Source organism: Clytia hemisphaerica, unplaced genomic scaffold, assembly GCF_902728285.1.
Source record: "Clytia hemisphaerica strain Z4C2 unplaced genomic scaffold, Clytia hemisphaerica genome assembly, whole genome shotgun sequence".
Lineage (NCBI taxonomy): Eukaryota > Metazoa > Cnidaria > Hydrozoa > Leptothecata > Clytiidae > Clytia > Clytia hemisphaerica.
The window spans coordinates 258,498-282,187 of NW_027103744.1; the positions used below are offsets into that span (position 1 = coordinate 258,498).

At 35.7% G+C, this 23,690-nt stretch overlaps 1 protein-coding gene across 1 annotated transcript; it reads left to right on the forward strand.

Moving 5' to 3' along the window:
- LOC136805302 (uncharacterized) lies at nucleotides 1-18,934 on the forward strand. Its single transcript, XM_067061883.1, has 7 exons — nucleotides 1-114; nucleotides 4,142-4,265; nucleotides 4,721-4,957; nucleotides 5,603-5,748; nucleotides 9,779-10,016; nucleotides 16,226-16,468; nucleotides 18,150-18,934. Exons 2-7 carry the CDS (start codon nucleotides 4,172-4,174, stop codon nucleotides 18,422-18,424), a joined length of 1,233 nt encoding a protein of 410 aa, XP_066917984.1. The 5' UTR covers nucleotides 1-114; nucleotides 4,142-4,171; the 3' UTR covers nucleotides 18,425-18,934.
- The last annotated feature ends 4,756 nt before the right edge of the window (nucleotides 18,935-23,690 follow it).

The window sequence follows — 23,690 nt, forward strand, 5'->3', positions numbered from 1 at the left end:
CTAATTGAAGCAGCTGTTCGTGGCATGCAATATATAAACTGACTTCACGTCAAGCTTCACGTTATCTCTCACAATCATATCAAGGGCCCCTCCCAGCAACACTCCAAAGAAAAGGTACGTGATTTTTTTGACTTTGATTTCTTTTTCTTGATTTTGACCTTAATTGGATTTTGATTTTGTTTTTGACTTTTGTGATTTTAGTTCTGATTTTTCTGATTTTTTTTACTTTGAAAAAAGAGTGTACGTGACTTTTCCGAGTTTTTACCCCTTGATGTTAAGGAGCTATTGAGGTTTTTTGCAAACCAATTTAAAAATTTCCTGATTCTAGGGAAATTTTTCTTAAAACGGCTTTTTTGGGTCGATGATGATTACATAGGCGGATAGAAGGAAATTCGAAAGTGGTCGCGTATATGCACGCGTTCTTAGCGTGGCTTAAGAAAAACCCTGTAAAAATTTATAGTACTCAAAGAACCAGAAAGAAATTTGGCTTTATTATAAAATGCATTGTATATTTTGACAGTTTTTAAACATTCTTTCTTCAGACTCTCTTACTGTCTGTTAGTGTTACTAATAAGTCTGACCAGACAGCAGAGAGCCAGAAAGAATTAACCTGAGATCAGATTGGGAATGTTTTCTGCACACCACGCTGAAGCTCTAAAACTCTAAAGGGATGTTTGAAAACATAACAATCTGACGAATATATTATCTCGAAATCGTAAGGACCGCGTTCTTCTAAGAGGACTAGAAACGACAACAAAGTTGCGTGATTGTGTTTATGAATAGGGCGCCGTATTAGTTTTTGGCTTTCCTCGGCGCACAACAAGATTCTTGTTATGGAATTTTTCACGGGAGGACTATTTTCCTCAGATGTAAAATTTTCAAGCACCTTCAGAGGTTTACCGTGCACGTAAGAAAATTATGAACAGCTGTTATCAGGTTAGAAAGCATTAAGTATCATCAGATTAAATGTATCAAGCTTTTTTCCTCAAAATGAATGTGACCCTTAATTGCAATTCTATTGTCCGTGTGTAGTAATGATTTCATTTCTTTTTTGTAATCTTATATTAATTACATAATGAGTATATATAAACGATGCAGCTTGCATTTCGAAATTAGTATAGAAATACCGACAGTATTCCGTCACAATCTTATTTCTTTGAATCATTTAGGTAAGAGGATTGATAGAACTTGAACATTACTCGTAATTCACAAAAGAATTATTCTCATATTTTTTCATAAGTTTGCGATATATTTTATCAACATTTTTAACGCTGAAATGCAGAATTTCAACTGCGTGTATACTTTTGAATCACTTTTGTCACTGAGTCTGTTAAATCACGCGCCTCACGCACACATTTTTTACGCGTTCACGCGCCTCGTGCGCCTCTTTTTTCACGCGCCTAATTTTTTCACGCACCTTCATTTTTTTCACGAGCCCATATTTTCCAGGCGCCTGGAAGGCTCTCAAAAAAATTGACTTTAGATATATATTGCGAGTATAGGTGATTTCTGTATCTAACTCGAGATATTGAGCTTCAAAAAATGCAAAAAGTGGACAAAATAGCTGTTTCTGCAATCATCCACTAAATATTTGAGACAAATTGGAGTTCCCAGTGTAATTTTGAACACCACAATTGATTTTTAAGCGCCTTAAACTACAGTTGGAAATTAGAGTTTTATCTCTGAGTTTTAACATGAGACTTAAGACTTAGCACCATAGGATCTCAGGATTTAAAAGCTCACATTTGCTCGAATGAGGCTTGGAATATAGCCTAGAAGCCAAAACCCCTCTAAAATCGAAATATTCAATGGAAGAAAGTGGAAGTGCTAAAATAGTAATTCTTACCCGAACTTTAAATTCTAAAAACGTTAAAAAACACTAAAATCTCAATATATTTTGAGGGTGATTGTGGCTGAAAAACACTATTTTAAGGGTCAATATCTTGAGTTAGGTACAAAAATCACCTATAATCGTTCCTATATATCTCTAATCTTAATTTTTTAAGAGCTTTCCAAAAACATACAACCGGTCTCTCTTTTTTCAACTTTTTTTCCGAAAAAAAATTGGCACCCATGTTACTTTGATCCTCCTACCCCTTAGCTTTCCAGAAAAGTGTTTTGACTAAAAAAGTTGATTTTACAATTTCCCCCCTACTTAGTGCAGGTTGAAAACTATAAGGCGAAAGTTGAAAAATCAAGGCACGTAAAAGTTAGGGCGCGTGAAAATTTTAGGGCGCGCGTGAAAAAAAAAGGCGCCTGGAAAATATGGGCACGTGAAAAAAAATTAAGGCGTGTGGAAAATATGGGCACGTGAAAATCTAAGGGCGCATGAAAAAAATTAAGTAATGTAAAAATATAAGGCGCATGATAATATTAAGGCGCGTGAAAAAAAAGAGGCGCATGGGCGCGTGATTTAGCAGACTCTTTTGTCACTCCAATAATTTTTTCTATGAATTGGAAAAAATAGTATGCCAAACTTGAGAGCCTGTGTTTACATCTTTGATCAGATTCTTTTGAATTCTCTAAAATTTTGAACATAATTTGATTATTTTCAAATGGAAATTTAGGGCACATCGGTCCCATCAATACAAATAAAAATCATATATTCGAAATCAGCTACTTTCATTCTAACGAAAGAAATCTAGGTGTCAAGTTTTTGCCTGAATGGGAGGGGGGTTGTACCTTTACGGTGTAACGGGGTTGGCCCTTTTTAGGTACGCTTTACGGGATTTGAATTGAAGAAAAAAGTGACGGGAAAACGGTATTTTAAAATTAGACGGTGACGGTATTTAGCCTTATTCTTTTGTCATTATACCGGTATTTTAACCTCTACAAGCCGGTGTGATGGTGTTAGTTATTATTTTTTTCAATTTTCGGGATTCAGCTAAATTTTGACGGGGAAATGGTATCTCGAACCCCTACCAACCCTCCCCTAAGTTAGTCATTCTTTTCATGTAGATTGAAATTCAAATTATGGTTTTTGAAGTGAAAGTTAATGAAAGCACTGAGTTTCACTACAAGACAAAATATTTCAGATTTAAGCTGAAATGGTTTTGTAAATATCAAACATTTTTCAAAATGAAATCTTTCTGAAAAAATACAAATATACCCTTATAAATGGATTCTTATCCTCGCTTCAGATTTTGAGAAACTGTTTTTATGACCAATGGGCTTTTCCAGAAAAAACCGTACACCTCCCTATGTGGCTGGATATGCTATGATCAGGCAATTTCATGTTTACACCCCTCTGTAATTCTGAATTTTATTAAGATTTAAAAAGTTACCCCCATGGAATTCCAGTTATTTTTGACAGATTTTTGTATCTCCTATGCAATTCCGCCATATATCAAACCTTACTCCCCTGGAACGGAAATGGACCTCCTCAACAGGGGGTTTACGTTCTCTTTCTGGAAAAGCCCAATAATCACTTTTAACAAAAGGAATCTGACTAGACGTTGACGCGGCCAAGGTAAGATATTATTCTACCTGATAACAGTGCACTGCAGTTCACAGCAGTTCATATTTAAAAAGCAAATAATAAAAAAAAAGATCACTAATCATAATATTGACGACCCACAGCGACAAATTCTTTTGAAAAAAGTCAGTATTTTGAGAATTTTTAGTCGCAATTTTGCGAATCTTGTTTAATCTAATTTTGTTTTTTTTGAGGTTAAGACACTTGTTATCTTGGTTGACCAGTTTATTTGAAACTATGTATTGTAAATTTCGCTATTTGCTATAAGATGTTGCACGCAAATGACACATGCAAATCAGCATGGAGATTAGCTGGCACAAAATTTTGGATGGAATTATGTGAGCTAGCTTGAAAAATTAAGGTCGTAGGTCGAGTTTTCGCTCATAAGACACTAGGGATCCGAGTATTCCTTGCTTATGCTGTTGTCTTTTGTATCAGGTTATTTTCATTGAAATTTCCTATTCCCTTGCCGTGTACTTATCCCAAGTTGGCATATAACGTTGAGAGAGCAGATAAACTCGATAACCCAAATTTATCTGGTTGCCGGTCGTGGTCGTTGGTCGTGGTCGCCATTTCTGGTCGATGTTTAGAAACTCTCATGGTACAGACCTTTTAGCAGAGTAATACTTATATCATTTTAATTTATTTGTCTTTTATTTTTTGCAGGCTTTAAAATCATAACACACAAATACAAGAATGGTGGGAAAAGAATCAACGAGCAACCAAAATGGTGAAGTAATCAGAGAAAGAAGAACTCCTTTACAATTTTTAAAGAAATATTTGTTTGAAGGTAAAATCCTTAAGATTTTGACTAATTTTTCTTTTGACTACTCTTGAAAAATTGTGAAACTTGAAAATGCTGAGTTTAAACCCCATTTTAAGCCATTAAATGAATAAAATATGTATAGTAAGAAAATTCTAAGAATATTTGAGCCTGAAAATCATCAAAAAATAAGAATACGCGTTTCTTTTATAAGAACATCCAAAATTATTGAAGCCTTCGGACGTCCTTTACTTTTTGAGTTTTAAGCCTAAAAATGTTCTTAACATGTTCTTATTTTCACATTTTTTTCGCATTTTCCTAAGAAAAATTGGATGTTTTAGAGTCTGCAAAGCCTTAAAATGTTCTTAACTTGCTCTTAACATTTTGGCTATCGAAGTCTTATGTTTTTATATAGTTTGTTCTTATAAAAAACGTCAAATGAAAAAACATGATTAATATTCTGTTGACCATTCCATCTAAAGGTCAAGCATTGAATGAAAATTATGAAGACGAGCTTCGAAAGCTTGAAATTGAGACATTGCCATGGCAACAAAGAGTTATGATCAAACATCGAAGGCTAATTGGAATGATGATCCCTGCATTGTTCTTTCATTTGTTCTGGTTGGCTTATTTCATTAAATATGACCATTGGGATCTATTCCGAATTGACTCCAATTATCGGATATCGATTATGGCAATTTTTGGATCATTAATCGCAGGTTTGTAAAATTCATTTTTTGCAGTCATGGAAATCGAAGGGTAAAGCACTCCTAAAAAAGCGTACGAAATGATTTTTGATTTTTTCGATTTTTTTTGTGTTTTTTTTTTTTGATTTTTTTGTCATTTGTGCCTCTATATATTTTTTATGGCGCTTAGGGGGTTCAGTTGACTAAAGCCTTTTGACCTATTAAGTGAGAAAAATTAGGCATTTGAAATAATTTAGGAACATCTAAACCTGAATATTCAGAAGGGTTAAAGAGAGCCTACTGTTTTTTTACTAATTGAAAACACACTGAAATTCTTTCTAATAATACCGTTCTTCGAACCTCGAAATCCTAACAACAACAAAGACTCATTTATGTGTACCGAGTTCATCGTTCTACATCTGCAATTTGAGCTTTACTTAGCTCATTTGACGTCAAATCGATACTCCGATTATCAGCCAGATTGAAAGAGAATGTTATATGCGTGAAGGTAGAGAGTCTATCACCATATTTCCCTATAACACCCTTCCTGGAAGTGCTTGGGATTCGAACACAGTCCATTCCGGTGCAAGTCTGTCATTGAAGCTTTCTCATTTATTTGGGAATAAATCTTTTTAAACAAAACGTTATAATATATACTTACTTTCTCAAAACATTCAGGATTGACAAGTGAAGGTGGAGGCTCAGTTTTCTTTCCGGTGATGACTTTAGCACTCAGTATTGCACCTCCCGTTGCAAGAGATTTCTCCTTAAACTTACAATCGTTCGGTATGGGTTCTGCAATGTTCACCATCTTCTGGATGAGGGTATGTTTCTCTTATTGCATCGCCCATGTATCATAATTCCAAAGCCCTTTCTTATTGTAAGGCGAGACCAATTTGATTAGTTGTTTCACGGGCCAAGCTACCTCGGTCGGTTGGTAGGAGAAAGAAATAAAGATAAAAGTAGGTTTCCACCTATAAAATCTCCTTAAAAGGCAGCAAAAACTACTACATCTTGACAAAATGCGAAATAGCATACTAAAAGACCCAAAAAGATCGATTTCATATGGATAAAATGAAAAATAAAATTCTTAACGCCTTGGAAAAATTACCGACCCGGTTTTGAAAAAGTTTTGAAAATTTGGGAGTGTAAAGCAATGAAAATAAACCAGCCGAGGCTGGAAGGTCAGCCAATAGAGCTTAGCTACATAGCTTTAATAAGTGGGTTAACAAATGTAAGAGATGTACTGAAACAGAGTAGACTAAAAATGTTGAATGATGTACAAAATGTGAAACATTTGATAATTTGATTTAAAATTATTTAAAACAAGCCTGAGAGCTCCTCCAACCCCCCCCCCCCACGAGAAGCTCAAAGTATACTTCTCTTTAGCATTGTAGCACTGTTTCTATGACATCAAACAATTAAGCTATAGTTCATTACTACAAAATAAAAGAGAAACAACTTTTTGTTAATTTCATTCCAGTTAGTTATGATACATTTTTTTCTGTTGGATGTAGACAATATCCATATCTGACCAAAGTGTTATACTAGAAATAAATAAGAAAATTGCCAATACGTCAGAACCAAAATGAAGATGTCCATCAAATATACATAGAAACTGTACTTTTTGTTTTACTTGATAAAACTCCAATAACACTTTCAACTAACAAGCTACAAACTTTAAGTCACGAAGCGCAAACTCCAGAAAAACACAATTTGCATCAAAAACTTTGCAAAACGTAGTTCATATTTATAACATTTCAACAGGAACTGTATTTTGGTAGACTTGGTCAAATTACAGAAACCATTTGTCAGTTGTCTGCAAGGCCAATGAGGTATGTAAAAACTGACTACTATTCAGTCAAAGCCAAAATTTGGCAAGGTCAGAAAAACATAATTTGCGTCCAGAACTGTTGAACAAATTGTTTCGTTTTTTAATTATTCAAAGTCAAAAAGCCATTTGTCGTAACTTTCTGCAATTCCATTAAAAACAAGTGATACATTTATGGACCTACCTGAATGAAAAATGAACACGTGAACAATTCCTATGATTCAATCCCGAGAAAAGTTGGTAACAGACGAACGGATGGACAGACGAATGAACACAGGTTAATTTATAGGACCTCCAGGTAGGGCGGTCATCGAAAAAATGCTCTGTTCGCGTCGCAACGGGTGTTAAAAATGCATGCAGGCAGACGGGCGGTCAAAAACATTCCCGGTTTTTTTTTAATCACGCCAGTAACTCAGGGGCGGGTGGTAACGCGAGCAAAACAATTTTTCGATGGTCGTCAGAGCAATTGAGAAATAGCTATACTTTAAAAGAACAAATTGCTTTTCCTAGATTTTTTTCCGCATCTCCGCACAGGAAAATCAGCAGAAAATTTGATGCGGGCGGGTGAAGCGAATGGAACAATTTTTCGATGACCGCCTAGGTCCAAAAATGTGACTGATCATTGTCCTACTTTGGACTTGAAGCAAAATCACAAAATCTTGAAAAACACAATTTGTATCCGGGGCCGTCCATATAGTACGTACACAAAGATTTTCCAAATATTTGACACCCCCTCCCCCCCTTGTACGCAGAGAACAATAGAAATGACTTCGTTTAAACAATAGATGTACGCTTTTGCTAAACCCCCATCTCCCCCTTTCACTGCGTACGTACTATCATGGATGGCCCCTCCAGTCTGCGTAAATAAATTTTGTAGTTTAGTACCGTCAAGTTACACAACGTGCACACAACCATCTTGAAGACTTTGCTGGTCGCAAATGATAATCGAAAGCAAAACTTAAAATTCATAACTATGCGGGAAAGCTCATTTTCCCCCCGTTTTGCTTTAAACTCGCTTTTGATTGGTCTATGATTTTGGGCGATTGATTTACCGCCTTGGCGGAATAAACACACAACCATAATAAATAAATTCAACAGGGCAGCGGTGTAGCAATTAATTTCAACTGGGAGTCCTCTCTTCTGTGCTGATTTACGGTCAGCAGGTAGAGTTGGAGAGTAGTCGGAAAGCTTTTCCGCTGCTTTGCTGGATTTCCACTGTCGACCTCTGCACGCTCTGTGTTTACAAGTTTTCAAATCGAAGTAGAGAGCCGCATGCTAATGGAGAGTAAACCGAAAACACCAGTTTATCCACGGTTTCTCAATTTTAAAATTCGGATCAGTCCACACGGATTCCCTTTCAACAAGATGTAGCTGCTTCTTAACAGAAAAATATTTTCGACCGACCGACCGACCGAACGACGTAGTAGAAATGACGGGAACCAAACAATTTTCTGCGATTCACCTTATCACAAACACGTCCAAGTCCAAAAAAGCACAATTGCATCCGGTCTTTATCAAATTTATACAGTAGCTGTACTTTTGTAAACTTTATCAAATTCCAATAACATTATAACACCATCAATCCCCCTAGAGGCAAACAAGAAAAATATGTTTTTATTGCAAAAACTATTAAAGAGCAGCAATAAAAAGTATCAGAAAATTCAACATAAACAAAAACTTGAGCAAACGGCTTTAACATTTAAACCTTCAAAAGATGTAGAAAAAGAATCCCCTTGATGAAAATCCTGTGTTTGAATTGCCGAGTTAAAAAAATAAATGACAGAAATTGAAGCTTGCAACAGATTTACACTGGAAATACTTTGGTACAACACTGTACTGACTTATCACATCTGACTTTGCTTGAGCCGCCATCTTGAAACACTACATTATGATCTGTAAAAACAACGCACGCTAAAAGTACCCAAAAAGTTAACCCGATCGGAAGAAAGTTTAGAAATCAAAGTGAGATCGGAAAATCGGATTTTTTTTGCCGTCTTATGGTGGAAAATTTTACCTATTTGAATGCTCAGCTTCGGCTGACCAATAAAAATGTACAACAAAAATTAATTTTATTTTTATTTCGATTTTTGGAATTTCCGGGTCGGTCGGGTCCGTAAAACAACTGATCAAATTGGTCTCGCTTTACAATAAAAAGAATGGGGTTTGGAAGGATGATACAGGGGGGATCCAGATTAAATTGGCCTCGCCTAAGTTCGTATTCTTAGTGCAGCTAGAGTGGAACCCTAACATTTTTTAGGACAAATATTCTTACAATCTTTTTTTAATTGTTTCTTAGGTTCTAGTGGAACTCAAATTTTGTAATTAATTATGAAACAACGTATACAGTAGACTCCCGCTTATTCAAACTTCTACTTTTACACCCCTGTCTCTCAGCCCTGGTGTAACTTTTTTCCTCAGTGGGGATAAAAATTCCTATTTCAATCCTAATGGGGATAGAAATTCTATTATTCCAAGGTTAAAAAATCCAGTGGATGTTTTTGGTGTGCATGGAATTTCGAGTGGGGATGAAATCAAAGTCAATCTCTCAATGGGGCTGAAATTCAAGGGTATTTTCCCACCGGGGACGAAATTCTTGCTTAATTTTCCAGTGGAGCTGAGGTTCCAGCGGGTCTGTGACACAGGGATGTATTGTTGGAATTTGTCTATAATTGGAACTAAGTTCCAGTTCCCATCAAGGAGGATCTCTCTTAAAACACTTTCCGTAGTTCGAATCTTTCTGTTATTCGAGCAAATAAGCTACCCCATTCGAATTTGAAATAGAGAGTCAATAGACCTTTTCATAAATTACGTCACGAACATCACTTGCCTCGTATTCGAACAATTACCATGGTGATTATGTCTCTTGAGACATTAAATGATTCTTTTATGAATAGGAAGTAGTTTTGATTAAATCTGCTGGGACGTTAATCACCATGGCAATAATTTCAAAACGAGGCAAGTGATGTTCGTAACGTAATTTATGAAAAGGTATAGCTTAAAGATTGAAATAATTTTCCCATTAGATCCGAGTTGAATGGCGAGCGATCATTTTTTGCTCCTTTGGTGGTTTATTTGGCTGCATTCTATCGTTAGAAGATTTGGATACACGACTTCGACCTCAAGTCAAAAAGATGGGCTTTGTGTCCTTGTTCTTCGCTTTCGCTTTTGCACTCTTTCTACTGAACCGTGTTCATAAAAGAAAAACGTTTAAAATCATCCCAGAGTTTTGTTGGTGGAAAGCTCTCATCTTGATTATAACAGGTTTGTCTCTCTGAAATAAATTTTTATGAACCCCTCAATAATTTGAAAAGAAAAGCTACCTTAAATGAATTAATTTTGGCGGGGATTTAATTTGTCGAATTTTGTGGTTTTATATGACCGTACACTATGAAGTTATGCTACCGACTGAATATACTATCTTTCAAATGTAATAGATACGTAATATAATAATACGCACCGTGTTAGCTATAATACAATAATACAAGAATATAAATATACGACACTCCCCACCACCGAATGAGTCTAAAAATACCGAAGAAATATAGTAACAAAACTACGTTTCTCATTTAAAATATATATACCGTAAAAACCGAAATATAAAGGACTGTATAATAAACTACTCAAAATTTTTAATTTCTTCTTTGGCGTTTTGTACGAATTTGACGCCTTGCAAGTCTACAGTATCTCTTGTTTCTCGTCTTTGGTGCTTTCAATAATTACAAGTTTGTTTATGGGCCGACGCAAAGGGCCATTAATTGTCTTTACGACTGTTGCACGAACTTGATTGTCTTTACCACTAATAGTTTCTTCGACACGACCCATTTTCCAAGTATTTCTAGAGCCCGTGTCTTCGATCAAACAAACGTCACCAACTTTGATAGTGGTATCAATACCACGCTTGCTTTTAACATAGTCCCGTTCTCGCAAGCTGGTTATATATTCGACTTTCCATTGTTGCCAGAAGAAAGTTAAAATACGTTTTAAATTGTCACATGTTAATACGTCAGCGTTGTCGTTGCTGTCCGTATTTACGTTTGTTGTTTCGATCTTACGCCCGTAAATGAGATGGTTGGGCGTTAATGGTGGATGTCCAACTTCAGAATCGTAAACGTAAGTCAACGGTATGTTGTTCAGAATGTTTTCAATTCTCTTCAATAACGTTAACAGTTCGTTATAAGTTAGTATCTCTTTTCGTAGAGACTTCTTCAAAATTCGTTTCGTGGATTGAATCATCCTTTCAAACATACCACCCTGCCAGGGGGCGGCTTCGATGTTGTACGACCAACGAATCATTCTCGATTTTGCGAATTCTTTCGTTGCGTTTGACGTGAAGTTTGAGCCATTATCACTTACGACTTTGCTTGGAGCACCATAACGATTAAAGAAGCGCTCAAGCATTTGAATAAAGGCGTCGGAGCCGTAATCTCCAGCAATGTCTAAATAAACAGCTCGTGTCGTGGAGCATGTGATCAACGCGATCCATGCTTTGTATGTAGATTCATCGGTACAAAACGTGTTTCGAATATGGATGGGACCAGCGTAGTCCACGCCAATATTTGTAAAAGCAAAGTTTTTATCAAGACGTTCTTTTGGAAGAATAGGGACATCAGGGTACCGACACTTTTGTCCTTCAAAGAATTTACAAAGTTGACATTTGTTAATAACAGTTCTTACGAGTGAACGTCCTTTTGGAATCCAGTACGATTGACGTAGGTGATTCAAAGTTTCTTTCGTCTTGTTGTGACCAACGCTAACGTGGCTGTCACGAACGACCAGTAGTGTGAACGGATGACGTCTTGGAAGTAGGATTGGATACTTTGTATCGAACGGAACAGGAGCGTTGCCAATACGACCATGACAACGAAGGATGCCGTTGGAATCTGTGAATACGTTGAGTGATTTCTTCGTTTGATCAAATTGTTTGTCATCAAAGTCTTCTTGTACGTCCTTGAGCAAAATAAGTTTTGCTTGGACCATATCATCAATTTCATTGTTATTATTAGTTTCAATAATTGTATAAGTTGTCTTCTTTCTTCTTTCTTCTTTTTAACTCTATCTCCTAACTTACGTATGAAGCCAATCACCATGGCCATCACACGAAGCAATTTTGACAATGAACTAAATCTCTTATATTCGATTATTGCCTGTAAAGTCGGCTCATCGAATTGTGTGTTTAAACTAAAAACCCCTTCCGTTTCTTCTTGTTCCATGTCGCCCCTATACTCACGAACGACATGAAACTTTTCAATGGGGATCAAATCAATACTCTCATCACAAGTTAAACAAGTAATTTTCTCATCAGTTGTCAAATCAGTAAATTGACAACTCCCAGAATAAAAGCTAACAGTGTTCTCAGTAAGTTTTTCTGTAAATTTATCACCAGGCTTCAAGTCAGGCCAGGAAGATTCTGGACCAGACAAGAAGGATGGACCATGGAACCATTTTTCGTTGTTCTTCAATTGTGAGAAGAGAAGTCCTCTCGAATTGTCATCAGATGGATTGTTCGAAGTGTCTACAAGTTTCCAAACTTTTATCGTATCATTTTCACGAATTTCATTAACGCGATTTTGTACAAATTGTTTGTAAAGTTTCTCATTTTTCAACCAGCAATAAACAATGCTTGAATCAGTCCAAGCGTAACACGTATCAATAATAATTTTACTTTGTAGCTCGGAGGTAACTTGTTTCAATAATCGAGAAAGTAGTTGGGCCCCTAATAGTTCGAGTTGGGGCATTGTCTTTTTCTTGAGTGGAGCAACTCTCGATTTGCTCGCAACGAGTGACGGTGTAGCAACGCCCGAATCGACAGTGGGCTTCAGGTAAACACAACAACCGTAGGCGTCTTGCGACGCGTCGCTAAAACCGTGAAGTTCATGCGACGTAATATTTCCATTGTATGTTGGAATCATAAGCTCTATTAAAACGAATTTCACTACATTCTCTCAAATCAGTAAATCAGTTCTTTCCAACTTTTCAACGAGTCGTCAGGAATGGGCTCATCCCATTGTAAGTTTTGTGTACAAAGTTTTTGAAATAACAGTTTAAATTTCACGACGAGTGGATTAATCAACCCCAATGGGTCAAAGATTGATGAAGCGAATTGTATAACGTTTCTTTTCGTAGGGTTTTCGAAATTCACTTTACGTAGAATTTCACTCAAACTAATAACCAGCGAGTCATTAGTTTTATCCCAAGGAATACCGAGTGATTAATAGTTTCATGTAGATCACTCATGTAACAATTTTTAACTTTTGCTTCTAGATTTGCACAGTTCGATTGCAATTTTCGTAAGTTTAAGCTCGCAAGAGCAAAATGAGACTTACAGTTCTTGTAGAAGTCGAAGGCTTCTTGCATACTGTCGAAGCTCGTAGAAAGGTCGTCGACATGAAGAGAATTCAATACCGTGTTTCGAAACAGTTCATTTTCGTGTTTGTTGACGTGATGACGTAATGTTGCGTTGAGCAGGAACGGCGACGATGTCACTCCAAAGAGGACACGACAGAAGCGATACGTCACGAGATCATTGTTGTAGAAATTGTCGAAATTGATGTCATTGATGTTCTTAATCCAAAGGAATCGTACGTAATCACGATCTTTCTCGTTGAGTCGAATTTGTAGAAAAGCTTTCTCCAAATCTGCGATGATACCAATCTTCTTGGCTCGGAATCGAAGTAACGTCCCGAAAAGTGACGAAGTAAGCGACGGACCAGCGTGTAAGCAATCGTTCAAAGCGGGACCATCAACAGAGGAGCTGGCGTCGAACACCATGCGAATCTTGGTTGTCAGCCTGTCTAATCGTAGAACAGGTCGGTGTGGCATGTAGTACGTTTGTCCTTCAATAGACGTATCAGGAGCGACTTCAATGATGCCTTGTCGAAGTTGATCTTTGATGATTTCATCATAATCGTGTAACAATTGTTCGTTAGTCTTAAATTTCGTAAGCAGACTGTTCATTCGACGCGTAGAGTTGTAGAGATTGTCCTTTAAAATTTCATGTTTCTCAATGAATGGAAGCTGAACTTCATAACGATCTTGTTCGAATTTAATTTTACTTTCGAACTCTTGTAAAACAACTTCCTTTGGGCTTTCAGTTCTACCCACTTCTTCGATTTCCCAAAACTTTTTCAAAGTTGAATCAATATCACATGTCTGACAGTTAAGCGTGTGTGCAGACAGAGTAACAGAAGCTTGAGTTGTTGAGCAAACTGTGTCAGCTGTGAGTGGGCCTGAGAAAATATAGCCCAGCTTAGTATCCGTTCCAACTAGTCCCTTGGAACTACGAATAGTTTTATTCTTTACAAATTTCCAGAAGTTATCGGCACCGATAAGAAGATCAACGCGTAAAGACTTTTCACAAACAAGTCCTTTGTCAGCAACTTGTAAATTTTGGAATTCGGGCAGACTACTAACATCATAAACGAAATCATTTCGTATGGGATGACAAATTTCATTGCAACAAAGTTTAATTTCTTCTGGACCTTCATTGGTTTGAACTTTCACTTTAAAAACGTCGAGGGTTTTCGATTCGACGTGACCACCAAAAGTTTTAATACAAATGTTTTTTGTTTCATCGGAACTAAGTTTCAGTTGCTTAGCAACAGTGGGGGAAATATACGACAGTTGTGAACCGAGATCAAATAAAATTCTCATTTCTTTGGAGACGTTCGGGCTTCAAATCGTTGCAGTAGCTGTTTGTAAGTATACTTAACAACTGTGTGTAGACAAACATGTGATGTTATCACTCTCATCCTTTTCTTTATTATGTGTGCTCTCTCCCTTTGAATCATTTGGCGTAGTCTTCATCTTCCTCACATTGATCACTAGATGTTGATCGATTTCCAAAACTTTCTCTAACTTCACACTCAAAGTTTCATTTATTGTTTTTAAATAATCCAAGCTATTTTGGTCAACTTCTTCCAGTGACATGATCCTTTTTATTTAACCATTGAACAATTTGTCCATGTAGTTCATGAACCCTGCTCTCTGCCTTTTAACATTTTTATCTGCATCTGTAGACATTTTGATTTTTGATTTTTGTTTTATTTCTTATTTATTTTATATCTTATTTATTTGAATTACTAATCTTCACTCACACCACCAGCGAGCACAAGTTAAGGCGAGAGAAACAGAGTCAAGAACCATACATACAGTCAATGAAATTCAAAATTATTAATAATCCACAATCCAGGAACATCAAGTTCCAAATAAACAATTTAAATCAATAACAGGAACCAACAATCAAGTATCAAGTTCCAAATTAAACAATATAATCAATCAAATTACTCAATTATATGAACTGTCCAAGTTCAAAACAACAATGTGACCATATGAACATTCAAGTTCAAAATAAGTTCACCATACATAAGCTACCAAGCTTACAAAAATCAAAACATTGAACTTCACCCGAGTTCAAACAAGCTACCAAGCTTATAAAAATCACAACATTGAACTTCACCCGAGTTCAAGGGTTCAAGCAAATAATTTCTTCAGTGAAAACACGTTTTTCACAAAAACTAATTAAAGAAAAACAAATACATAACTTCTCAAATTTCATGTATTTCTAACATCCGGTTCGAAGGACCATGTTGTTTTATATGACCGTACACTATGAAGTTATGCTACCGACTGAATATACTATCTTTCAAATGTAATAGATACGTAATATAATAATACGCACCATAGACTATAGACAGGAGACCCGTCGTGTGTTTTTTTACAAGACGGGTTCGAGCTGTGAGTCCAATATTGGACTCACATTTTTTACAGTGGGAAATTCGAATTTAGCGCTGTCCTCACTTACTAAAATAAAAACCAAATTTCGAAAGTTGCGCTTTCTCTAAGAAAGTGTGACCAGTAAAAGAATAACAAAATTTGATTGGCTATGTTTTCAACCGTTATTAGGATCTGAGAAATTCAAACTCTCAGCCCGTACCATGCTATACATTTCGCCATCAGTTTATCAAAGAAGAAATCATAGCATGGATTCCCAGGCTACATAGACTAAAGAAAAATTTTGAAATTTTTCTTTAGTCTATGTACGCACCGTGTTAGCTATAATACAATAATACAAGAATATAAATATACGACAAATTTTGACAAAATTTGAGTGATTTGACTAAAAATTGTGCTGTATTTCAGTAGGAAATCATAGCGAGGTTACGTGACATTACAAAGCCCTTCGCAGTAGCGTTGACAAGGGGGCGCAAAGAGCAGATTTTTATGACACTGTAATTATCTATTTGTAATGTAAAAAGATAATTACTGGGTCATAAAAATCACAACACAAATCTTCCCAGCTGGCACACAACGTTGTTTCAACGTTCATCTAACGTTATATGGACGTTGTGAACGTTAAATAAACGTTGAAACAACGTTGTGTGCCAGCTGGGTTGCGCCCCTTGTCTACGCTACTGCTTCGGGCTTTCTTAAATCTCAACCCCATAAGTTGATTCAAATTTCCTTTTTCTTAGGTTTTGTTGGTGGAGTATTTACTGGACTGTCTGGAACTGGTATTGATATTTGTTGCTTCAGTATTCTAACGTTATTATTCCGTGTGACGGAGAAAACGGCGACACCGACGTCTATTGTTCTCATGGCAATCAATTCAATGTTTGGAATGTATTGGAAGAATATTATGATCACTCCAATAAATGTAGAGGCATGGAAATATGTAGGTGTGGCACTTCCGATTGTAGTAGTTGGAGCTCCGCTAGGTAATTATTGATATATTTTATAAGACACCCCCTTCTCACTGCTGAGCACCGTGCCCGTAACAGAGAAAAGTGGAAAGAGTTTGTCTCCTAGAAGTGTGCAAAGATCCCCGTGGGATTATACACTTAAGTCAAGTAAGTCAAATAAGTCTTTTTATAAGGTGTTTGTGTCTTTCTATTATGGGTTATTTCAGAAGTATCATATGGCTTATATACCCATTGAGGAGGTGCGATGTTCAGGGTGGTCTGAAAAATAAAAAATCCAAAGCAGTCTGGTTTTTGCTGGAAAATCCAGGATGGTCAAAAAAATAAAGAAAAAATCCAAGGGGTCACTTTTCCTAAAAAATACCTCCTCAACATATGGGGTACATTTTTTTCCTGGAGTAGCCTATTATCGATGTAGAATGTTTTTTAATACTAGGGCATCAAGATATAAGTGACTCAGAAAAAAAACAGAATGATTTTATAAAGATCAACGATGTAGATACGGTAAAACACAGCATGTTAACAGTACTTTCTAGCCTCAATAGTCATATTGCAACATTTGGTGTCAAAACAGTAATTGTTCGATGTTGTGGAATAATCAGACAAATTTTGTGTATATAATAATGCTATCAGATAAAAAACATTCATACACAGATTTTCAGTGATAGCAGTTCAAAGAGACTAGGCGAGTTTTAAAGTAAAAGGGTTTCCTAGCGGTTAGTGTGGACATGAATACGTGAATACACTCTTCTCGAGATGCATAAATTTATTGCTGTCCTTGTTTTCAAACAGATTTCATTGCTATGAAATTAGTATATGTAATCACATGATAACGAGTGCAATTCGAATATAATTGCACGAGTGATTTTTTTTGTTATTAATTTTCCGAGTCCGAAAGGACGAGGAAAATTCGAAACAAAAAAATCACGAGTGCAATTTTCGAATTGTACGAGTTATTATGTGATTACGAGCTAATCGCACAATGGCTTTCACTACTTTTTCCCAGTTAGGAAAGTAAATTACAGAAATTACACTGAGAGTTTTACATTTTTCTCTTCTCTTTATGTCTTTCTTTTATTGTTGATTATTGATTTTCTTTCTCACAAAATAAATTTCGAATGCAATTAAAACGTTCGATGCAAAAAAAATGTAAGAAAAAACATTAAAATCGATTTTGTAAACATTGGCGCGGCATTGGAGAGTGTGATTAACGATTAATTGCTCTCTACAGGATGCAATTAACGATTAATTGCTCTCTTTGAGGGGGCGCCAAATAAGAAAAAATAACCCATCGTGCGATTATACATTTAAACCAATTTAAATTCTCAAAAGGCAAACATTAACTCTAAAACAAAAGTACTTGAAATTCAAAATGTCTCATGAGGTGTAACCAACACAATTATTATTGTGAATATGTAATTTTCCCGTAATTTTATAGCAATGAAATCTGTTTGAAAACGAGGACAACAATAAATTTATGCATCTCGAGAAGAGTGTATTGAAAATATTGGCGTGAACATAAGAATCCAATTTTTGATAGCGTGAATGTGTTATTTTTCCTTTTTAGCCAAATTTTGTTCAGTATTACAATATCAATGAATAAATTGCATACAGCATGAATGCGTGAACTTTGGGTCCGCTGGAGGTGCTCGTAAAATTAATGATCCTTCATTTCGGAAATTCTTTTTTTTTGTTTCAGGCTCTGTAATTGGTTCTCATTTTCATCGTCAGGCGCTCGCTGCGTTAAATTATATTACCGATACCGTAGCTTTGATAAGTGGTTTTGCAATCGTCAGACCGCTTGATAGCGAAGTTGTTGGAACAGCTGTGGGAATCATTATTGGTGGATTTCTTTTTTACTCTCTAATCACGTGGATTGGTGGACGAATGCTAGATACGATCGTGGAAAGACAAGAGAGAAATGAAGTTAATCAAAATGAAAAAGAAGAACTGAAAAACGTGTCAATCATGTGACTCGAATCCACACTATATTGAAGTGCTATCTAAGAGAGCTTGAACTCAAATTTCAAGTTTGTATAGCGCTTTTATGAATGACATTTTTTATTTGTCAATAAGGAGGGGGGGGTACTAGGGCAAGATGGGTTACGGGGATGCTCCGCTGGTCAGGGTACCTTTCTTAACCTCCACGAGTCCCAGGTAGGGTCGCAAAAACACCAAAATAGAAAAATCAGTCTCACGTAGGGTGCCTATTTTTGGAAAATTTGGGAAAAAAGTAGAAAATTTTGGAATTTCAGTCCCATTCAGGGTCACTTTTTTCGCAAATTTAGAGTCCCACGTAGGGTTCATTTTTCGAACCTCAGCGGAGCACCCCGTCGGTCGACAAGGGTAGTACCCCCCCCCGGGCTTCAGATAGTCTAGTAGTAATCGATAAGCTAAGTCAAACAGTTGATATTGATTAGCCTCGAGCTAAGTACACATTGTACTACTTCACATCAAGTTTAAAGAAAAGAAACATAAACATTATTTTTTCTTTATAAGCTGTTATTTTAAAGGGTTGAGTGCTGTTCAAAGTTAATTCTTGACTCTGCTATGGTATTCGAATATTGAGCAATACTTTAAAAACTTCTTGTATGGTGGGTTGTTGATAGGAGATTTCTTATTTGCAAATTTTGGTATCGCGAGGAGAAAATTATTGGTGTTGTAGAGACTTCTACAATATCGGTCAAAGTATAAATATAATTTTGGTTAATTTCTCGTTTTTAGCATTTTAAAATTCGGGTGAGAAAGTTGATTTTGGGCTATCTGATAAGTATTTCAATTCGGGAGGGGTTTATAGACTTCCAGGTTATAGTCTGAGCCCTATTGTACAATTCTTGGACTTTTGGATCCTCAGATCCTAAGGTTCCAAACTTAAGTCTACCGTTAAAACTCTACCCTTCCAACCTAATTTTTTGTGGTTATATAAGATTTCGTAGGAATTTTTTTCTCAAATATTATGACTTTTATTGTAGAGACTTCTACCATCTTTTGAAATTTCACCTGTGAGGAGGTTTTGAGCTTTATTATTGAGTTTGAGTTTGTTTGTTTTTTGGTTTGGCTGTCATCCAAAATCTGTTTGCCGTGGATTACTTTTAACCTAGTTTGAATCACAGACCTTGCTTTATAGATATGATTCCTATATAGAAACTGTAAGAAACTTTTTGTCGCTAGAGGATGAGCAGAATTCTTTTAATGCTAAATGCTAAATGCTTTAAATAAATGAAAGCTGATTACCATCGTTATACTTTTGATCTCGAATCTAGAAAACATTTTTTTATAAGAGCATCCAAAATTTTTGAAGTCTTGGGATGTTTTTAACTTTTTGGGTTTCAAGCCTAAAATGTTCTTAATATTTTGGCCATCAAAGCCTTATAGTTTGTTCCTTGTAGTAGGATATGCTTGCTCATGGCCACACTTGATGCAAGACTTTGATCTTCATCTATCCGCACTCCGTTAATTTCTTAACTTTCTTTATGTTTTTTATGTTCACTTACCGGTTTTCTCTATGTTACACGTTTTTTTTATAAGAATACACTTTATAAGAATGTCCATGATGAAAATGACCAAAAAATTAAGAATATGCTAAAAATATATCACCATCATAGAATTTTGATACTAAATTTTAAATCTAGTCTGAATTAGGATCTTAAACTAAGAATGCCGTAAGAATATTTTAGGATGATTTTCCCAAAAAAGTTAAGAATATCCATGATGAAATGGATTTACACCATTCTTATAAAAAAAAGCGTGTAATTTGTATTTTTGTCGGTTGTCAATTGTCTATTTGTCGGTTCGGTATTTTTGGTTTTTTTAAAGCTTTTTTTATTTTTTTTGAGTTTGTTTTATTGCTGTCCTGTTTTCGGTCTGCTGCTTTTGTCCTTGTCACGTTAAGTTGGTGATATAATTTCTCTTTTGGTTTGAATGTTTTTGACTTTTAGCTTAGCACGTGTTGTTTCTGAATTTTAATTAGTTTTTTCAGATATATAAAAACCTGTATCGGTCTGTCATCACAGGGCAGTATTCTGCCTGTGATACTGACACATAATAACGTTATTTAAACGTTAATCTAACGTTATTTGGACGTTGTGAACGTTGGATAAACGTTGAAACAACGTTGTGTGCTGGCTGGGAGTATCTAGCTTCAATGGTTTATGCCCAGGATCGGCATATGGACAAATATATATGTTGGCAACGTGCGGACTTTTTACGGGCCAGTCTTTCTGTCTATTTCTGTCTATCTAAGGTTTACATAAACAACAAAAATTCAAAATAGTCTAAATAGACTAAATAGTTATTCCAACTTTTTCTGAACATTCTAACTATCAGTATTGAAGATTCTAGCCTTCTATATACAAAAAATTAAATAAAACTTAGCCGCTCAAAACAACTTTATGTTTCATTTCGTTATCTGTTAAATTTTGTTTCGAAAAGAATTTTTATTAACCTAGAAAATGGAAAGTTTTTTATAAGCACACGCGATTTCCGATTCAATTTGTAGACATAAAGTCGCTGGATAACTTTGGAGGAAAGTATTAACCTTTACCACGCCTTCTCTCTGGGAACTTCACCCCGTGCACGCCTTGTCGTTTTGGGAAAAATGACAGTTTTACGCTTTCCGTCATAACTTTTGATCTACTAAACCGATTAAAAAAAATAAGCCCAATCTGGAAAGCCCAACTATCCTGCTTTCCAAAAATGTTAAAATAAAGGATTTTCCTCTATCAATGGTGACACAGTAGTCTTCTGCCTTAGAGTTGAAAAAAATTCAAAACGCAATTTGTCATATTTTTCAAAATTTTACGTTTCGGTTAAAAAAAAAGTGGGGAGAACATTTGCGATACCATAATTTTCTGGCTCATTGTTTCCACCATTATAACTACAACTGCTAGCCAAAAAATCACAATCATACCTTTACTAGAAAAAGTAGAATTCATTTTTAGAAAACCTTGGTTTTCGAGAAAATTTCCACGTAAATCAGAGGCACGTAAGGCAGAGGCCCCTTGAGGTAATTTTTATGGGAAATATCACTAAAAACAGCTAAAAATGACTTTCCTATCATCAACCAGAATGAAAGCAATAAAAATAACATAGTATATACACTTTGAAACTCTTTGCAGCCTTATCAGAAGCCTTAACTTGGGTTTCGGTGACGGTCGATGACGGCCGACAAGCCTCCAGTCCTCACCCTTAATGTACCGTCATACTAAAGAATAAGGAGGCAGAAACTTACCTCAAACACTGACTAAACTACAAAAAAAGCAATACATAACATTTCCAACCAATAAAACAAACCATTTTCCACTAAATAAACATAAAAAGTTAGTTACAGCAGTCAATGAGCTCATAATTTCCAAAAGAATATTTTGCCTGATTTTCCAGTTTGTTTTGACAGTTAAAATCGAAAGTAGGTAGTTTCAAACTATTGAAAATAGTTTGTTTACATTTTCTCTCCGTCATATAAGACATTTCCCGGGATTTAAAGGCGTCTTTAAGGCGGTAGGGCGGCTTTTCTTAACACCCCATGAAAAACGTATATTTACGGCTTCGGCTATATATTAGAACGTAAATTTACGGCTTCGGCGTGGTAAAGGTTAAGCAATAGAGATCACCTTGAAGAAAGCATTGATCGAAAAGTCTGAGTCTTATCATTTGATGAGGATTGCCAATTTCACAGGGCTTTTTTTAGTCCAAATATTTTCTTACACTGATGTTAGAAACGATGAATCTCGTCTCATCTAATTTCTAAAGCTTAAATGAGCCAATAAGATTTCACCTATGGATAAAAGAGATCATTAAAAATGCACGATATATGAGATTATGATCATGCAAACCTCGTAACTTTTTTAATCGTATGGCGAGCTTGGTTACAATCTGTTTCTTTATACCTCCATGGTCATAATTATTACTTTTAAAAATTGACCGAGATTCAATCCCACAATCCTTTTCATTCGTAATGCGTGCAAGTTATTACTTTTGTATTATCAATAAGTGTAATTAACTTGTAAAAACAATTAATGAAAAGGATGATGTGATTAAAACTCGGACAAACACTAAACAGTAATTTTGATGGCTATTAGGAGATGTTTTTAATTGCAGTGATTGCTAATTTAGCCAAATTCTGGAGCCGCTCGCTGCGCTGCCGTGCGCAGATTGTAGGGACAAAAACTACTTTCGCTTTCGTTTTTAGGCGGCATTCGCAGATATTTGGTAAGAAAACAGTAAGACTATCCCCCTTCTTTTTTCCAGCAAAAAATAGGAACAAGAGATTGGATTTATGTTGGAACTTTTATTTGATTTCAAAAAAAAGCCTCTTCCAAATATGAAACGTTTATAATCACTCATAGTTTGGGGAATTTTCAATTATCCCAGCCTCAGTCTTTGGCCTATAGCCTATGAACTTTTTGTACTCTATATGCTTTATTTGGGCTATTACTTTTCGTAGAAAAACTTTTTCTGCTCACTTCCACTTTGGGCCTCAGTTAAGTATGATAGGTAGATTTTGGGTTGGGGTATAGGTAAAAAGTAAAATTATACAAAAACATGTTTGAGTGTTTGACTTAATGTTATTTTTCTTATCTTTACCACAACAAAATTATCTGACAGAATAGAATTTATAAACTATTTTCAAGCATAAAAATGTTTGGCTGAAGCAAATTTTGTACAAATTTTATATATTTAATGATAAAGTAAAAACATCTCAAAATTTTTTTATATAATCCTTTGTGACAGTCTTGACAGTACTTTTTCTGTTGGGAAATTGGAAGCTTTTCCACCGAAAAGAATTGAGTATATACTGATAACTAATAATCCAAATAAAAGAATAATTTCAGACAGTGCTTTAGGCATCATAACTTTGCCTGAAAATGCAATGACTACAAAGTGGATTTGTACCGTCAAGGGCTCTAACTTGAGACAGTCTGACTAAACATGGGACAGCAATTCGGCAATCATTTTACCGAACCTCCAAAGTCATTTAATTAACATAGTCACAAATCATAGAAAACAAACTTGTTGTCAACAGAGATTTAACAGTGAAAATACAGTCCAGAAAGTCAACCATCCCATGATATGACCACTCGTCCCAAGTTAGAGCCGTTGACACGGTATGATAGATATCCAAAACAATAACAATCCATTATATGATATACACAGTCATGTCAATGTTGTAACGTGCTTTCAATTTTTTGTGGTTTTCAGAATTTTTGGGCACTTTCTTTGGATTCGCTTATCCTTTTCTTGT